General features: G+C 37.0%; 1 protein-coding gene across 1 annotated transcript; it reads right to left on the minus strand.

Annotated features, from left to right (window-relative positions):
• Positions 1–442: 442 nt before the first annotated feature.
• Positions 443–15697, minus strand: LOC128871887 (uncharacterized). Its single transcript, XM_054114038.1, has 4 exons — positions 15464–15697; positions 15245–15406; positions 8965–9131; positions 443–1219 (listed from the first exon to the last, which is right to left on the minus strand). The coding sequence occupies exons 1-4, from the start codon at positions 15589–15591 to the stop codon at positions 519–521; spliced, it is 1158 nt and encodes a 385-aa protein (XP_053970013.1). The 5' UTR covers positions 15592–15697; the 3' UTR covers positions 443–518.
• Positions 15698–19063: the final 3366 nt, after the last annotated feature.

The following is a 19063-nucleotide window of genomic DNA, read 5'->3' on the forward strand; positions in this document are numbered from 1 at the left end:
CGTTCTCAGCCGAAAAATTAAAAAGCCTTGTGTCATATGATCTTACGAGAATGTGCATATTATCCCCAACAATTTTTAGTGTTCCAAAATATTATTTGTTGGGGTGGGATACCTGCGTATTAAACATATAACATATAAAATACAATATATAAAACGAAAACATCAACTTAGTATTATATTTGTATTTGAACATTTTAAGATAAACATTCCATCCTTATTTATTTATTTCACATACTCAAATTTCAAATTTAATATATTTTTTTAAGTTTTGTAAATTTCACCAAATAAAACATTTATCTTAACAAATTTTCATTAACAAATATTACCAGGACTATTTTTGTAACTAAAAGGAAACTTTTACAGACTTGCACCGCTCGGTAGCATAATAATTCATACTTAGTACGTACATACTTTCAGCTGCAATATAAACGAATTATGCATGTAAACTTGCCAACGTATGTATTTATTACCAAATATGTAAGTATCTTATATCTAATAGAAGCCATTAAAGACATTTTTTAGTTACTGATCATTAAGTTTTTTGACATTTCCACTAATTTTTTCTCTTCTGTTTCAATCAGAGGCAACCACTTTTCGGAAGGAATTATCAGCTTTTGCTGCTTAAATTCTAGAATTTCGATTTTACTAAGTAATCTTTTATAATAATGTTGCCTTGTAGATAAGTTGTCCTCAATTATGTCTAATAATCGATTAGTTTCGTAAATAAGTTCATCAATAGAAGGCAAAAGAGCTTTCCAATTATATGGAACATATCCTATACTGCTACCCTGGTTAACACTTGTTAATGTTAAAGGCGCAAAACTACGCCATGGCCGATTTGCCTGAATAGTATATGGTACGAATTTGCTCTTATTTGTACCGTCACCCACGTCCCCATAATTGAAATTCCACGATAAAAGTGTTGGTTGTAGAAGATTTGATTTTGTGCAGATTTTTCGTGACTTTTCGGTACTATTGGGCGAAGAAAAAGAACATTTTGAATCTGACTCAGTAAACAATTCCAAATTTCGTGTTCCACAAATTTGGCGCAATAACTCTTTTTCATCGCTGAAATGACTTATATGCTTCGCTGTCCCGTCGTTAGCAAGATATGAATTCAAGAAAACATCACCAGGACATTTTGGTAGTAAAGTTTGAGTAGCTGCATTAGAGACTTTCACGGGATCCGTCGATTGAGAAACGGAGTATGTTAAAATAACTAGTAAAAAAATGTTTAAACAAAAAAATCGTAAGTACGTAACATTAGAGAGGGATTCGATACAGGTACATATATAGGTATACATACATATACGACAGAAAATGGCAATCATTCAAGAGTATTCAAGCTACGAAAAGCCATAGTAAAACGATATTTCTTGTCCGCAGTGGGTTTCGAACCGGAGCCAACCGAATAGTAGTCACGCACAACAAAGCTGAAATTAACTTCAGTTATATTCCATCGCATTCAGGCCCTTTGTTCCTCCCTGGAACCATAGGATATACTATATGTGCCAAAAAGATTGACGGTCATGTTAATTTCAAAAGAGGGTAAAACATTACACCCTACACAACCAAAATAAATAGTACTTCTTTGAGACCTTTCTCCTCCTAATTGAAGACCATGGAGCGTATATTAGACGAACACATAATTATCCCTATCACACCATAGGATCATTGAGTTTGAACTGAGAAGTCACTCAAGAAATATAGCTGTCAAAACACCAATGTGATAGTTAATTGGTTTCGATATACATACATATATACATACATATATATATATATATATAGCAACGAGTTGCCAAATCTAGAAATTGCTATAGTTATTAAGCACATATATACAAGCATAGGTGCATGCGGGTAGGGTATTTAGTTGTAATTTACCGTGTGAGCGAGTAAACGAGAAGTAAATAAAGTGGCTCACAAGCAAGTAAATTGCAAGTAACTGCAATTTAATCGCCCGAATACATTAACCAGTGGTCCTAAAGTAAAAGCTCCACTCTTCGTGCTGAAGGCTCTGGAGCGCATGGCCAAAATTGATCTACTGTGATCAAGAGCTTTTGTGGGCAACCCCTTCATGTTCACCAACATGCATGCCAAAGCGAAAAGTCTTGCGATTCAGGTCCAACCGACCTTATACCAAAGATCGAAATGGGTCTGGAAGCAGGTGAGTACTCTATGGGAGTATTTCCTTATATTGAGGAGGCTTTTGACAACGTTAGCCTTGACTCGATATGCTCTGCTGCCAGGAGACATGGGGTAGGTGAAACAATCAAAAAAGTGAATTCACGTCATGCTATCCAGAATATTACTGACCGTAGGAGGAGAACCGGCCTTTGGCAGATCTCCCCTTCTTTGGGTGTCCTCAAAAGACCGTGAATAAGATTGATGAATGGTGCATCTGACAAGGTCATACTATCAATCCCAGCAAAACAACCCTAGCCTTATTCACGCGGAAAAAGAAATAGGAAGGTCTCAACCTTTCAGTGCATAGAGAGTGAAGTAAAATACATAGGGAAGCTAGCAATGAATGTATATGAAGCTGTTCAACGACTTGCCTGGCTGATGAATTGGTAAACTGCCGTTTTTAGGAGTGTCAGATTGGACCGGAGCCCATTTTAAGGAACAATCAGGTACATCAAGTCTCCCTTTGACAAAGCTTTTTAGAACCGTTGGTGGGCTACGCAAACGGCCTGACAAGGTGGTACCAAAATTCTGATCGCCATTCACTTGGTGACCAGGACGATTCGTCTACATTTGGTTCAAGCAGCTCACAACTTCCGGGATTAGCCCAAGTATCCTCTAGGTAGATTTCGAACACCCGTTCGAGAGCGAGCTAACGTAAGAAGAGGAAGCATCCATAGATAGCTGGTTGTGCGCTGGGCTTGGGACCCGCCACATAAAAATCACCCGAATGAAAACACAAACAAAGCGTCGGATGAGAACTTCCTGTACTGATAATAACCCCTGCAAACGAACTAAGAATAATGATTTTTTACCAGTAAGTTCGGCGGCTTACATAGGGGTTTAAGACCGCCGCGTTTTCCTATAAAAACAGAAACGGCGATCTGATGACTGACATTCAGATCATATTTAAATTATGGAGGGAACACTTCTCGAACCTGTTAAATAGGGACAGCTGCGCATGCCACAGAGAATGTGAAGATCCCGACACCCCAATCATTGTCGACGGAATTATCGTTCCGCTCCCCAACCATGACGAGGTGAAAATAGCAATAACGCGGCTAAAGAACAATAAAGCCGCGGGCACCGACGGACAGCCGGCTGAGCTATTGAAACATGGCGGCGAAGAGCTGGTAAACATGCATCAGCTCCTGTGCAAAATATGGTCGGATGAAAGCATGCCTGCCGATTTGAATTTAAGTGTGGTCTGCCCAATCCATTAGAAGGGTGATTCTGCAATCTGTGCCAATTATTGCGGGACTAGTCTTTTAAATATCGCCTATAAGATTCTAGCGAGCTCATTGTGTGAAAGACTGAAGCTCACCATCAACCAACTGATTGGATCTTATCAGTGTGGCTTTAGACCTGGAAAATCCACAATACGCCAAATCTTGGAAAGGCCCCATGAAAGGAGAATCGACACACACCATCTTTCGTCGACCTCAAAGCTGCATATGACAGTACGAAAAGGAGTTTCCTGTATGTCGCGATGTCTGAATTTGGTATCCCCGCAAAACTAATACGTCTATGCAAGATGACGTTGATCAATACCTACAGTGCCGTCAGAATTGGGAAGGACCTCTCCGAGCTGTTTGATACCAAACGAGGTTTCAGACAGGATGACTCGCTGTCGTGTGATTTCTTTAACCTGATGTTGGAGAGGATCGTGCGAGCTGCAGAACTTAATCGCTCAGGCACATTGGTTGTCGCGACCACGTAGAATTGTTGGCGTATGCCGATGATATGGACATCATCGGCCTTAACAACCGCGCTGTTAGTTCTGCCTTCTCCAAACTGGATAAAGAGGCAAAGCGAATGGGTGTGGTGGTGAACGAGGTTAAAACGAAGTACCTCCTATCATCAAACAAACAGTGGGCGCACTCACGCATCAGCACCCACGTCACTGTTAACAGTTATGATTTTGAGGTTGTAAAAGATTTTGTTTATTTAGCAACCAGCATTAACATCGATAAAAATGTCACCCTTGAAATCCAATGTAGAGCCTCCCTTGCCAACAAGAGTTGCTTTGGACTAAGTAGGCAATTGAATAGTAAAATCCTCTCTCCACGAATAAAACTAACACTCTACAAGGCTCACATCATGCCCGTACTAACGTATGGCATAGAAGTGTGGGCGAGGACGTGAGACTTGTCAAAATCGCGAAAAATAAAGTAACTGTCGACTCTAAATCAGTAGTAGGAGCATACTTCAACTCCTTTCGCGACTGGAGCCGTGTATATACGGGAGTCACTTGGTGCATTACAGCAGCTGACATTCATATACGGCAGTTGTTTGGCCCACGTAGACTGACGTCCCATATAGAGTTCACAGCGGCTGACACAGTCACCAACAGTTTGCAGTGGCAGCGGCTGAGTTTATTGTTAGAGAAATAAAAAATGTATTTTAGTAAGAATTTTGTATGCGAATGGCACAAGTGCGCCGTAGCGAAAGTGTAATTTTAAGTATACTTTATCTAAGCCATAGTTAAGTTAGAGGCAGCCTTTTCGCTTGGAATTGACTTTAAAGCTAGATTAACGAAAAGCTGTTACTAAACTATTTAACCAACTATTAAAAAAATTATAAATACAATACAATTTCTCGAAGCTTAAAAGTGGGGATTTTTGCTAAATCTTGAATTTACGGAAAATATCAACCGTTTTGATAATATTGATGATCACTAATGATGCTACATTACTTAGGCGTATAAAAATTTATAACAACAATTCGGCTTATGGCTAGGCATTGAATAGGGGACGAGAACATAAATTATTCAGTGGGAAACTTTCTGTCGGAATCGGCTATGCGGGTTGCTTACCGCTTAGAACAATTTAGTAATATCTCCTGCTCTCTGAAAGCGCCTTTTAATATAGTTATATAATAAGGAAATAAAATGAGTCTAAATCCCATTCCCGTTGAAAACGTAATTTCCCTGTGTCTTTAACAATTTATTCGATGATGAGTGGCACAAATACAACATAATTATGTATGTTCTAGTGGTCGACGAGGAGGTTATAACTTGAATTATATGGGGCAACTTTAGTGAAAATAATGAATCTGATAGAGAACATGAAGACATAATTAATGCCGAGGTAGATTGAACATCTAGGCAGGAGCATATTCCAGATAAATGATACCCCTATTATAGAAAAAAGTTAACAACATCTCAACGATGGTTATTCTCGCTTTCGTTCGACACTCTATCGGCTTTCTAGACATATGGTGCAGGTTTCTACTGTTCGAGTTATAACTAAATTTCCGGAACTTAATTAGCACATCACATAATATATAAGACGCCTTATACCACTGCTGCGGTGACTGGCGTATACGAGTGGGTTTATGCGTTACTACTATACGGATTTTTGCCGAAAACCCCTACCAACAAAAGACGAGAAAATAAGAGCAAATCTCGGCGGTGTAACCGAGTATTAACAATTACATAATATTCGGTCAGTTTGATGTTAATTATGGTCATGAAATATCAAATGCTAAGAAAAGCCAGACTCTCGAGTGCATTTCTAGCATAAACAAATTTTCCCAGAAACGACAGTCTGCCGCTCGGAGGCGGCATAGAACAGCACAAGACTTACACAACAATTTGGAAAATACTAAATGATATCCGCATCAGCCATGATCCAATTATTAAACGTTTGCTCACTAGTGACATTCGAATTTTGACACTTCCTTACAAAAGGTTGTAAGAAGGTGCATAAAGTGGAACAAATTAAATCCTTTTAGGTAAAAATGGTAGCAAAAAAGTATTTTGTTACTTAAATGGAAACAAACTGCGAACGGCTTAAAAAATAAGTTTCAATTAATATTTGAATGTAATTAGTGGTATAGATAGAAGTCATTCGCGGAAATTGTCAATACTATATTAATATTAAAACAAGAAATTATTTCACATAATCCAAGATTTTATTTTGTGAATTAATTTTTAAATTTAAAACCGATCGCGAAGTTTCGCCAATATGAAACTACTTTGTTAAAAATAAATAAATGGCAAGTACAATTCTGTTAGGTGTTTCGCCGAGATCCTCCTCCTATTTGTAGCGCCTGTTCCACAATTGGAAGAACCTACAGTTTTAATCCGATTCCGGTAGATGGTTTTTATGAGAAGCTTTTTTCATGCTGGTACTGTTCTTTGTAAGCCTCCCTGGTCACTTCATCCACCCATGGAAAGGTGGGCTCTTTGGAAACAAGTTCTGTCAACCCCAACTTTTTTATAATGAGGTTGCAATGTTATCGATCGTGTCGAAACTATCCAATTATTCTCCCTGCTGTAACTCTTTAGCAAACGCTATCTCTTTGCAAAACATGAATTCCGTCTAAATCATCACAGAAATAAAGCTTTGTAAATTCTCCACTCATCGATCTCGGATTGTGTCAATTACTCTATCGTGTCTTGACTTAAGCGGTATCTATTTCATGTCATACTACCATAGTCCTGAACATACCGATGAAAACTCTTGAGCGAGTTGTTGCTCATAAGCAGGCTATTTTGAAAATGAAATGTTTTTCTACAAATTTTACTTTTCCTCCACTTTTACTCAAAATTTCTAGAGCTAGCAACCCAGTGTCTTGCTAAGGGAGCCGATTTGTCAGGAGGGAATGAGAAAGCTGCTTACTGAGCAAATCTTTTATCATTGAATCATGCGCGTCAGTTAAGTACACATTATTTATATGCATATGGATGTGCGTACATATGTATGTATATGGTATATAAATACATATTTTTTTATTCATTCAAATTTATTGGATCGCCTTCAAGGTAGGCCACTACGAAATGATACTCTTTCGTCAACGAATAATTCAATAATCAAAATATATTTCCAACGTAATTTCCTGTATCGACCCTTTTATGTCTATATATGTAAGTAGACTGAAAAAATGAGCCTCATAGTGGCAAGCAATAGTTCTTTTCCAAAAATCGGGCCTTATTCCATGATTCAATTATTAAAGGTTTGACTTGTCACATTCGATTTTCGACATTCCCTTACAAAAGGTTGCATTTCAGAAGATGAGAAAGTGGAAGAAATGAAATAATTTTTGGTAAAATGGTTTAAGGAAAAATGTATAATTAAATGTAAATAACATATTTTATGGGTAATGTAAATATACACATTTCATATTGTAGCGAATAGTGAAGTTTCGCGAACTTACTGACAACAATAGCGAACAAGATGCCAAAACAAAAGCATGATTTAGCCTTGATGGTGACAGCCGATAGCAAGACAGATCACGCTTTCTGGGTCTATCGCTAGATGAGTTAGACGAAGACAACAGATGAGTGCATGGCACAGACAGGGCTTAGTAAGCTGCTACAACAGCAGAACTCGCCAGGAGATACAAGCCGCCAGATCTATATTGATATTAAAGCAAACAAATTTTTTACTTAATACAAGATTACATTTTGTGAGGGTATATTCAGAAACGCATTATAAATGCGCAGTAATTGCAGCGCTGGCAGCACTGCTAATGTGACAAGTGTTGCAATTGATAGATTGGCAGTATTAAAATTTTTCCTGCAAATAATGCGCGACGTTTGATACAAAAATGGCGTTTTGGAACGCGATGCATTTGCAATACTGCCATATTTGCATTTCTGAACGCATTGCCAACACTGCAAAAGTACGTTGCGCATTATAATGCGTTATTGAATATACCCTGAATTAAGTTTTAAATTTAAAAACCGATCACGAAGTTCCGAAGTTTCGCCAATATGAAGCTATTTTGTTAGTTTTGAGTTTTGGCCTCCAATTCACGATTATTCTTACATTACTAACTACATTCCTGTTTTGAAAAAAACTTCTTGTCGTCAGCGATGGCAATAAGCGTTTCCCAGTAGCTATCGCATGCCAAATAGTTGTACCGTTAAAACTTTGAATACTGGCTGCAATTTTTTAGCAATACTCAGAAAGATGGTACTGTGCTTTGCTAAACCCCCTCTCCACACTTCAGGCATCTCATAATGAAGTCTGCAATCGCGTCGGGACTCTCTAAATATTCTCGCTGATATAACTCTTTGGGAATCGATAGCACTTTGCAAAACATGAATTCTTTCAAAATCACCACATCATAAGAAATAAAGCTTTTTATATTCTCAATTAATGTATCAATCTTGGATTGCTTCATCCATTCTATCATGTCCTGCCTTAAACGGTATGTCAGGATGTATTCCATGTCATACAAGTCCTGAACATACTCGTACCTCCACTTTTACTAAAAATGTCTAAAGCTAGTAACCCAGTGTTCCAGCGAGCCCATTTGTCTAGAGGGAAAGAGAAAGCTGCTTACTGAGCAAACCTTTTATTATTGAATCATGGCTTAATTCGACAAATTTGTTCTCTCAAACATCGCATAACGTCCAGATAATATTTTTTATTCACGTCTGACCATTTTTGATTTTTGTCAATCAATTTTCGAAACTTTTTTGGCAGAATGCAAATATGTCATTGCCTTGTGTGAGCCGTCGATATTATGAGAACTTTCGTTAAAAGATTTAGGATAACAAGTTGAAGTTGTACTATTTTTTCTAATTTATTAGCTCTTATTTACTGTTTTTGAAAAATCCAGACAAACATCATGCATGGAAGCCATGATCTTCCCATCAATGGGAGGTAAGCAATATAAAATAATATTCTGCTACGTCGACCGGGTGTGAATAAATATCGTGCGTAAAATTGTACAGCTTCTATATATGTATACATATGTATGTAAGTACTTATAGACACATATTTTACAGTAAACGCTTATTAAGGTAAATGAATATTTTAAGTATATTACATTCATGACCGTCGTCTGTCTTCTTGGTGTAGAATCCATCCGTTAGAACTCCTTTATGCTTAAGAAACACCAAATCTGTTTGTGCGCCTAAATTAACATCCCTTAATAGCTTTGTTGGCTCTAAATTTGTTTGTAATCCAATAGAAGTTCTTCCCGCACGTAAACGTCTGAAATACAATTTTATGATCAGAATTTTACTATGAAAATTTCATTATAAATACTACTGTAATTTTTAGACAACAACAACATAGTTTCAAAATTGCAATAATTCAATTCATAATAATAATTACAACATATTAATAACTAGCTTTAACCCGCGGCCCCGCTCGCGTAGGAGTAGTTTTGAGATATTTAAGATATGTATATAAAAGAATTACAAACAATAATTTCATAGAAAATAATTTTTTTATTAATACCCGGCATCCGTTGCTATGCCTCGTTGAATAAAATCAAAACAACCAATCAGAAAAATATCAAGCAAAATTATTTTTATAAATTTCCTATCTCAAACCGTTTTTGAACTTTGCGTTTGGGTCATAGTTGAACAGCTTATGCGGATTATGAAGTCTAGAGTGTGCTATAAATAGTGGGAAATAGGAAAAACTAAGATTTTTTAGATTAAATTTAAGCAAATATTCGATTATTAGTGACGAATGAGAGTGGTGGCGCGGCCTGGGGGCTGTGGGAAGGGAGTTCCATCATAAAAACATGCCTATAACCTTCATTGGGTGAAAATATGAATGTATAAAAATTTGTACGTCATTTGGTGTTGTCGTTTCTTGTCTTGATAGTGTAGATTTTCTTCTTGTCGTCATATTGTGATCTCATGAAACGAATCTGCATAAAGAATGGAGTAAATAAAAGTCTCATATTTTGAAAACTTTTGTAGAAATGGGACAATTTACATTTATCTTCGATCCATTTTTAAGAGTGTACGATACGGAATAGCGTGAGAAGATGGGTCTTGAATCTGCATTACATTCATACATCTATATACATATATATAATATAATTTTTCATTCCGGTTTTTTGGTTGACACGAATGCTTTTTTCAGGTATTATTTTAATTTATTTATTTTTAGCACGCCAAGTCTGAAATAGTAAATAGTTCACCTTCCTGTCTCTGAAATTGAATTTCGAATGTAATTTTAAATGCTTTTACCCCATCCGTAGCTATGCCTCGTTGAATAAAATCAAAACAACCAACCAGAATAATATCAAGCAAAATTATTTTTATTAATTTTCTATCTATAACCGTTTTTGAACTTTGCATTTGGGTCATAGTTGAACAGCTTATGCGGATTATGAAGTCTAGAGTGTGCTATAAATAGTAGGAAATAGGGAAAACTAAGATTTTTTAGATTCAATTTAAGCAAATATTCGATTATTAGTGACGAATGAGAGTGGCGGCGCGGCCTGGGGGCTGTGGGAAGGGAGTTCTATCATAAAAACATGCCTATAACCTTCATTGGGTGAAAATATGAATGTTTAAAAATTGTTACGTCATTTGGTGTTATCATTTCGTAGTGATGCGCGGACAACGTACAGACATTCACCTTTATAGTATAGATTACCACATGCTACAGACCCTAAGGCTGTAGCTCGGTGGCTCGCTTTTCGAAAAAGTTTAGCTCACCGGGATCTATCGGAATGGCACAAACATGAGAAGGAAAGTCCCCGTTTGATATTCAAAAATTATTATGTCTCCAAAACTGGTTTCCTATCGCTAAGAAATGAAACAAGATCAAGAATGTATTCCTATCGCGCTAATAAAATTGGGCCAAAGGCCTTTAAAAAACGATTCCTACAATCGCAATATTACTGTAATTATTGAGTGCAACATCCCCGTGTTTTTCTCTAGACTTGTTAAGTTCATCATAAAATTATCCTAAAAGCGACAGTTTTAGTCAAGAATTTTTTGCAAAAATTACACATGTCGTTAATTTTTGTGAGCATGGACCTCTGCTTACATACATGTGCGTAACAACTACATGTTATAATTTCTAGCTCGTATTTTCTGGCAACTGCTTTCTTATCGCCTGGCATTCAAGTTTTGTTTTAGCACCTCATTCGTTAGGTATTATTGCCAGACGTTTCCCGAATGTTCATGATTCGTCACACTGTTTTTTTCAATCCAAAGTAAGCAACATATCCTTTTAAATATTTCATTTGAATATAACTCAATAGGTACTCCCAACCGAGTTTCCCAGTTCTACGCAAAAACTACCCAATGATCTTCGCCTCTTGGTTTTATAGAACGTATACCTACTGCAGTAGTGCATAACAACGCCCGAGTTACTAGTTGGAAATGTATCAATTATTTTAAGGCTATTCCACTGCCATTTCAGTTTTAGATGGTTTCTCTCCGCCGTCCTTCGCTTCCATGATTTTTTCCGGTTTAGAATAATTCAATTTACCTCTTCTTATAGCAGTAGGTTGTTACTCATTATCGGGTTGCAATTGCATTAATCTGATGCCAATTATCCTCTCGGATCTCTCGACTTTGGAAAAATACTTACTTTCTATAGTCGCCCAGATAGTGCATCAGCATTTCAGCATCAGGAAGTTCAATCCTGAAGTCGTAATATAATTTTGAAGTCTTTCGATTTACTGTGCAATTTACTCTTCTGGAGGCTTGAATTCTAGTAACCGTCTTAATGCTACATAGTCTGTTCTTCACTTAAATCGTTGTCTATACAGGTGTTTAAGGGAATGATTCCCCTTTCAACCACAGCTAACAATCCCCGTCTGCTAAAGCAATAATTAATTTCCTGCCTTCCGAGGACACTGCTATGGTATACGAACATTTATTGTTGCGTATTAATGATTTGTGACAGTACTTTTCCCATTCCATATGCACTAGCGTCTGCATCAACGACGAACTTTTCTCCCGCAATCGAATACACTAACATAAGCGCAGTACAAAGAAGCTCTTTCAGCTGTTGCAACGCTTCCTCTTGCTCCTTGTAACACAAAAAACGAAAAACAAAACGACGGCAATACGCTCACAATTCTAGAAAACTTTGCATTTCGCGCACATTTCTTTGTGGTGATCAATCTTTAACTACTTTAATTTTTCCTCGTCTGTCAAGGTTATGACCAAATACCTTGCAAGAAGATGTAAAAAAGTTATTTATAAGACTGCCTCTCCACATCTACTATCGTTACCACCAGTGTGCCGCAAGGTTATGTCCTTGGCCCGCTTTTGTTGTCTTGTTGTCAATGATAGCAGCCAGTTGTGCTTGTCCAGTCTTGTTTGTCTTATTGAAGATTCATATTTTAAAATTAACACTGATCTATGTGAAATTTCACAATGAGACCTTGATAATTGTCGTCACCTAAATGCTGCTAAGTCATGCGAGTATCTGTTGCCTATCAAATTTTTGCAAAAACGAAGCTTCTTGTATGTATCGGGTGATCAGATTGGACGTACTTTTTCCTATAGGCTTTTTTTTTGTCAGATCACGTGTGACTACTGTCACACTAAATTTATAATTTTTTTCAGTTTTCATTGACATTTCATCATGGAAAGACTTATACCTCAACAAAGTTTACAAATTGTACAATTACGACGTGTATTCAAAAAGTATCGAGAATTTTGTGTTTTGTCAAAAATTATTTATTTATTCATTAATATCTATTTTGTCCCCTTCAAAGTAATCTCCATGAGATATTATGCACTTGTGCCAACGTTTTTTCCAATCTTCGAAGAACTTCAAAAAATCATTTTTTTTATCTTGTTCAGCTCCTCCTTCGATGCCTTTATCTCGGTAATCGTAGCGTCGTTCTTTCATGGGTCTCTTCAGTTTCGGGAACAAGAAAAAGTCACAGGGGGCCAGATCTGGGAAATACGGTGGCTGTGGGATCATTAGTGTGTTGTTTTTGCCAAAAAGTCGCGCACAAGCAACGATGTGTGAGTAGGGGCGTTATTGTTATGCAAGAGCCAATTTTTGTTCTTCCACAAACCGGGCGTTTCTGGCAGATTGTTTCGCGCAAATTGCGCATAACTTGCAGGTAATATTCCTTATTGATCGTTTTACCCTGTGGCATGAACTCATGAAGCACAACGCCCCTGCAATCGAAGAAAACGGTAAGCAAAACTTTTACATTCGACCGAACTTGTCGCGCTTTTTTCGCTAACTCGTCGCCATGAGTAAGAGGCATGAGTACCAACATATCACCACAAAAAAATCGAAATTCGAATATACGTAACCTGCGAAAATTCAAAATTCGCGATACTTTTTGAACACACCTCGTATGTTACGAAAATCAACGCTCTGTGAAAAGTGTTCATCACGTGCTCAGGCCAACTGATGGTGTACATAACCGTCCTACCGAACGAAATATTCGGCAAACCATCGGCAAAATTGAGAATAAGTTTACATTATTAGATGCTACTCGACCGATTAGACCACGTACATCCCAAAGTGAAGAGAATATTGAGGTTGTAAATGAGAGTTTTGCCGAAGACCCGGAAGAATCGATACGGCGTCGATCTCAACAGCTTGGCTTGTCTTATAGCACTACTTGGGTGGTTTCCCCAAAGATCTTGGATGGAAAGCGTGAAGCGGCCGTTCTTCCAAAGCGTCATAATTTCCGTCGTTGGACTCTTGAAAAACTAGCCGAGACTTTGCATTTCGGTGCCCGATTTTTTTGTAGCGATGAGACCCATTTTTGGTTGAATGGTTACGTCAATAAGCAAAACTGCCGTATCAAGAACAGCCATTACATACATTGAAAACAACCGTTTAGTGCGGCCTATGAGCTGGAGAATCATCGGCCCATATACTTTCAAAGGCGAGGCTGGCGCCAATGTAGCAGTGAATGGCGAACGCTAACGCGCTTTGATAAACGACTTTTTGTTACCGGAAATTGAAGCCTAATATTTGGTTCCAACAAGACGGCGGGCCTTACAGTCCGTGAAACAATAGATTTACTGCGTCGTCGTTTCGGCTGAGCATTTCGGAGTAATTTATCTCTCGTCACGGACCAGTGGATTGACCACCAAGATCGTGTGGTATCACACCTTTGGACTATATTTGTAGGGTCTAGACAGCATTCTAGTGGAGTGCTGTGCTAGTTATTTCTTATTTGTTTATTAACAAGAAATTGTTTGTAAGTATGTTTGAAACACTTGCAATTGCTATGGGTGAGTCTCTGTCTTTTAGCAGTAGAAAAGTTCTTATTAATACGTATCGAAATCAAAAACACGTTCGAATTAACGCACAGTCTAAAAAAATTTCGGAGAAAAATTCTGCGGAGAGTATCACAGGTGATGGAACAATGAGCTGATGAGTTTACGGCGACATACATATACTTAGTGCAAACTCTCCAGCTCTGAAAGTATTCGATTCGGTGCCAGCTGGTGATATCATAGGAAGAGGAATGCCTCCTTTGCGTTGAAAAGATGAAGTGGAGGACTTGAGTTCACGTCCAACTGGCTGGTTAGTACGACAAAGAAACGACTGGCGTGCTTTATTAAACTCGACCAAATCGCTTAAGCTATTATCACGCCACTCAAGAAATGGATATTTGAATTCATTTCGTTTGTAATTGAGATACCTATCCTTTCAAAAATACCAAATGGTAAAGAATTAATAACAGGGGAGTGACTGACAGTGAAAGAGAACATGCAATATTAAAAAAAGTCGCAAAACCCCAAAACTAACTCAAATCTAAAGGCAACACGAACACTTGACACTCAAGTATCTGATGAGACAGCGCGCAGAGTACTAAAAAGGAACAATATTCATGGTCGCGTAGCACGGTAAAAGCCGGTTAAATAAAAAATAAATAAAGAAAAGGGATTTTTATTTGCCAACACCTATAAAACAAAAAGTTTAGAGTTTCGTAAAACCGTAATCTTTAGTGACAAATGCAAGTATAACATTTTTGGATCGTATGTTCATTATATGGAAAATCCGGTACGTAAATGAAATGCTGTGAATCAAAAACCTTATATACACTGTAAAGCACTGTGGGCATACTGCCATGGTTTTGGTATGAAGGTTCAAGGCATCTATGTTTGTTATATTGCAATGAAGAAAAAATAGGAAACCAATATTAAAATTTTAAGATTTACTTTATCGTCTTCACATGCAAAATATTATTAATAAAACGAAATCATGTTAACTGTCCTCGCCTTGCACTACCTTGGAATTAGTATTCCAAACTACATCATTAGTGATGCGTTAGCAATTGACACTTCTTACTCCGACATATTATGACATTTTATACAAATACTCATACATTACCGAAATTTTAAATTGATTAAGTTTACCTAGAAGCATCGAGCAACTTTGCCCTTAACAAAGCATTTTTATCCGGTTTTGGCAATGTCGATACGCTAACAGCTCTCCAAGGAGGCCTCTTTGCTTCTTCATCCTTCTCTCCACCTTGATTGCCTCCAAGATCCTTCATACGTTTCCAGCTCTTTGATACTCTAATCGATAAATATTTATTCACTTAAAAGCAGTAAAATAGCTGTATAATAACTAACCTGTTTTGTAAGTCGAAATTTTCTGAGAGTCTGATACCCGAAATCTTGTTTTCCTCAGCACTTTGAGTTTCACTCGTCTCTGAAGACGTGCCACTATTATTCGAACTAGGTGAGTTAACTCTGCTCATTACTTCTCATTCACAATATGTCTTATAACAATTTGGAAAGAATTTATTTAACACCTATATTGGTTTGGTTTAATAAAGAAATTATATCCACGTTAAGTAAATGTGTGTTAGTATTCAACACTGTAATGTATGCATGCATACCAGTGCTGGTATACGTTTGTTTTAAAAGGAGGGTTTACAATTGTGGGTTATAATTACATTTCCTACTTCCATTAACCACATTTTTAGAAACTACGTCATAACAAAGTTAATTACTTAGAATCAGGACATTTTTTTAAAACGCTACGTCAGGTATTGACAAATAAATGTGGCCAGTAATGGTTTGAGTCAAAAGAACCTTTTTTATGCTATTTCGTTTTACTAAAATAATTTGAACTTTCCAGAAGTGTTTCCAATCTTAATATGAAATATATTGGGTGCCCGTTTGAAATTGAGAAAATCTGATTTTTTGGGATTTTGATTTAGGATTAGAAAGAAGATTATTCGACGTACCATTGGTAAAATTGAAGTGTCAATAAGCCAAAATGTTATTTGGAATTCTGAGTGTGTTCGAGCTTTAATACTTCCGGCAATGTTACTACTGCCATCTCATAGGCATCCCGGTCTATTGACAATATGATGCAATTTAATATTGTTTATTTATTGTTTTCAGCATAGAAGTAAATTCCCATATTTTTGAACAACCCGTTCTGCAATATTGCAATTCAAAACAATGTATTAGTCCTTAGCTGCTAGTGCCAAATTGGATTTGTTTAAATTTAATTTATTATCCTAATACACTTGGCACGGTGTATTTATTAATATGAAAACAAAATTTTCTGCACGTCTTATCGTGCAGTATAATGCAGTTGACGCCGGAAATAAATACAGTTTCGATAGGTGGTGCACGAAATATTTATTTAAATCGATAGTACAGCCCATATAATTTAATGTTTGAAGATTAATTGGCCAATTGACAGGTCCCGAACGTGAGGAAGAACTTTGAAGAAGTACGATCCAATGATACCTCAAGCCCATAAACCGCACCAAACTGTGACCTTTTCTGGATACATTGGTAGCTCTTGCAATTCTTCTGGCCGATCTTCACTCCAAAATCGACAATTCTGCTTATTTACGTACCCATTGATCCAAAAATGAGCTTCGTCGCTGAACACAATTTTTCGAAGAAGAAGCGCGCGATAAAGTTTCTTAACAGAACACGCATTTTTATAAAAAAATAAATAACGATTCAGACCAAACTGAAGATGTTTGACAGTGAAACAAAACACGAAACGTGCGTCAGCTGTTTAAACCAACTGTTTAAAAAGATAATAGTTAAAAAATCAACCGTTAGAAGCATGACCGGCAATATTCAAATGAAAATGAAGTCTTTTAGAGAAATGAGAAAATCTCTTAACATACGTAAGTCGAGAACAAAAAAGCGCAAAAATGTTTTTAATTTAAAGAAAAGAGAACAGTTCCGTGTGATCCGTCTGTTGAGTATCGCATTTTAAATTTTATAACAGTGTTTCTGAATATGTGAAATGTAAGATCTGTGACGGAAACGTTAAGTTTTAAACTGGTTCTGAATTGTTTTGCAGTGTGATAAGTGTGCAGATCATAACATAAATTCTAGTCCTTTTGTCGCGCACTCTTATGAAATAAATCGAACATTTTTATTTGTCATGAAAGTCCTCGGATTAGGAGTAGCAACATTTTGTGGATTAATGGGCATGCGAGCTTTTATATCGCAGGCCACTTACGATTTAATAATTAATAATATTCACTCCAGTGTAAAACCAGCGACCGAAAAACATCAAGGTGATGAAAATTCGACAGTATTAACTGTATCTGGCGATGGCACATAGAAAAATCGAGGGTTTACTTCCTTGTACGGTGTCACATCATTGATCGGGTACTATTCTGGTAAAATTATTGATATTATTGTAAAAAATGCCTACTGCAAACAGTGTGAAACATGGAGGAAGAAACTCGATACCGAAGAATATAATGAATGGTATGCAGAACATAAAAATACTTGCACTGCAAATCATTCTGGTTCTTCTGGAAAATTGGAAGTACGATTAGTCGTCAAAATGTTCCAACGTTTATTGGAAAAACTTGGAGTCATGTACAAAAATTATATCAGAGGCGGTGATTCCAAAACGTACTCGGGAATTTTAAATACTGCACCTTACGGTGATCAAGAAGTTGTGAAAAAATTATGTATTGGACACGTACAGAAACGAATGGGCACGCGACTCCGAGATTGTGCAAAAAAAATGTTGAAACAGTTGAAAACAAAAAAGGGGGAAAAATACAAAACAAAAAAACTATCGATGGAAAAGGCAAACTTACTAGAAAGATGGTCGATAAGTTGACAGTTTATTATGACTTAGAAACAAGGAGAAATTGTGTACCCGTTGAAAAAATGTATAATGCTATCTGGGCCACATATTATCATTATTGTTCAACTGACAAAAAAAACCTCAGCACGATAAGTGCCCGGACGGAACAGACTCATGGTGCAGCTGGCAAAGGGCTTCAGCTGCCAATCAGTTATCCACTTTTGAACTTGATTGAAGGTGTTGCTGAGACTATACTTCCGATTGATACAGATCTCAGCAGTGAGAATTTATTAGAAAGATGTGTAGGTGGTTTTAATTAAAACCACAACGAGAGCTACAATCAACTGATTTGGAAAATCTCTCCCAAAATCGTTCCGGCCGGTTCGAAAACTGTGGAAATCGCTGCATACATAGCTGCCGGCATATTTAATGAAGGAATGGCATCACTATTGTGTTATATGAAGGTAATAAGAATTATATTTGGGCCCATTGCGCATTCATATGCCGAAAACGAAAATGAGCAGGGCGTGAACATTTCCGATCTCAGAGAGCGTGAGATCACCCGAGATGGAAGAATGGCCCGCAGACAACATCAGCTCGATTTATTAGAAACTGCCGAAGAGGCGGAGGGTGTATTATATGGTCCTGGAATAAACAAGTTAAAAGAAATGTTATCCTATGTAAAGTGCTTTCCAAACAATTTAAGGCCGAAATTTTGGTCAAAACCCATTTTTTTTTTTTTAGAAACCGCCATTTTGTCAAAAAAACTTATTTTGCTTACTCCTTCGATTAATCACTAGATTTGACATTACTTTAACGAAATCTGTTTGGTTTTTTAATTTCAGAGGATCCACTTCAGAGATATAGTGGTCACCGCAAAACGTCTTTTTTGAGACGAGCTCCCGAGGATCAGCTGTAGCTCCTTTCCAAATATATATTTTTACTAATACTAAGCCTTAAAATACATTTAAAAGTTAACATAATATGTGTACAAATTCTAGATCAATAAATTTAAGTTTTCTCGGAAAAAATTCTGAAAAATTCGCTTTTTTCGGCCTTCTAACTGTATAACCCCTTCCTCCATTTGTGGATCAAAATATATATACTTATACATATTTTCAATAAAATTTATAGTCACCACCATT

The sequence above is a fragment of the Anastrepha ludens genome, chromosome 2 (genome assembly GCF_028408465.1).
Source record: "Anastrepha ludens isolate Willacy chromosome 2, idAnaLude1.1, whole genome shotgun sequence".
In the NCBI taxonomy this organism is placed as follows: Eukaryota; Metazoa; Arthropoda; class Insecta; order Diptera; family Tephritidae; genus Anastrepha; species Anastrepha ludens.

Coding starts and splice junctions, on each gene's coding strand:
- LOC128871887 (XM_054114038.1), bottom strand. CDS start 15,591: ATGAGCAGAGTTAACTCACCTAGTTCGAATAATAGTGGCACGTCTTCA. Junction 15,407..15,463: donor AATTTCGACTTACAAAACAG/GTTAGTTATTAT, acceptor TTTATCGATTAG/AGTATCAAAGAGCTGGAAAC. Junction 9,132..15,244: donor AAGTTGCTCGATGCTTCTAG/GTAAACTTAATC, acceptor ATTGTATTTCAG/ACGTTTACGTGCGGGAAGAA.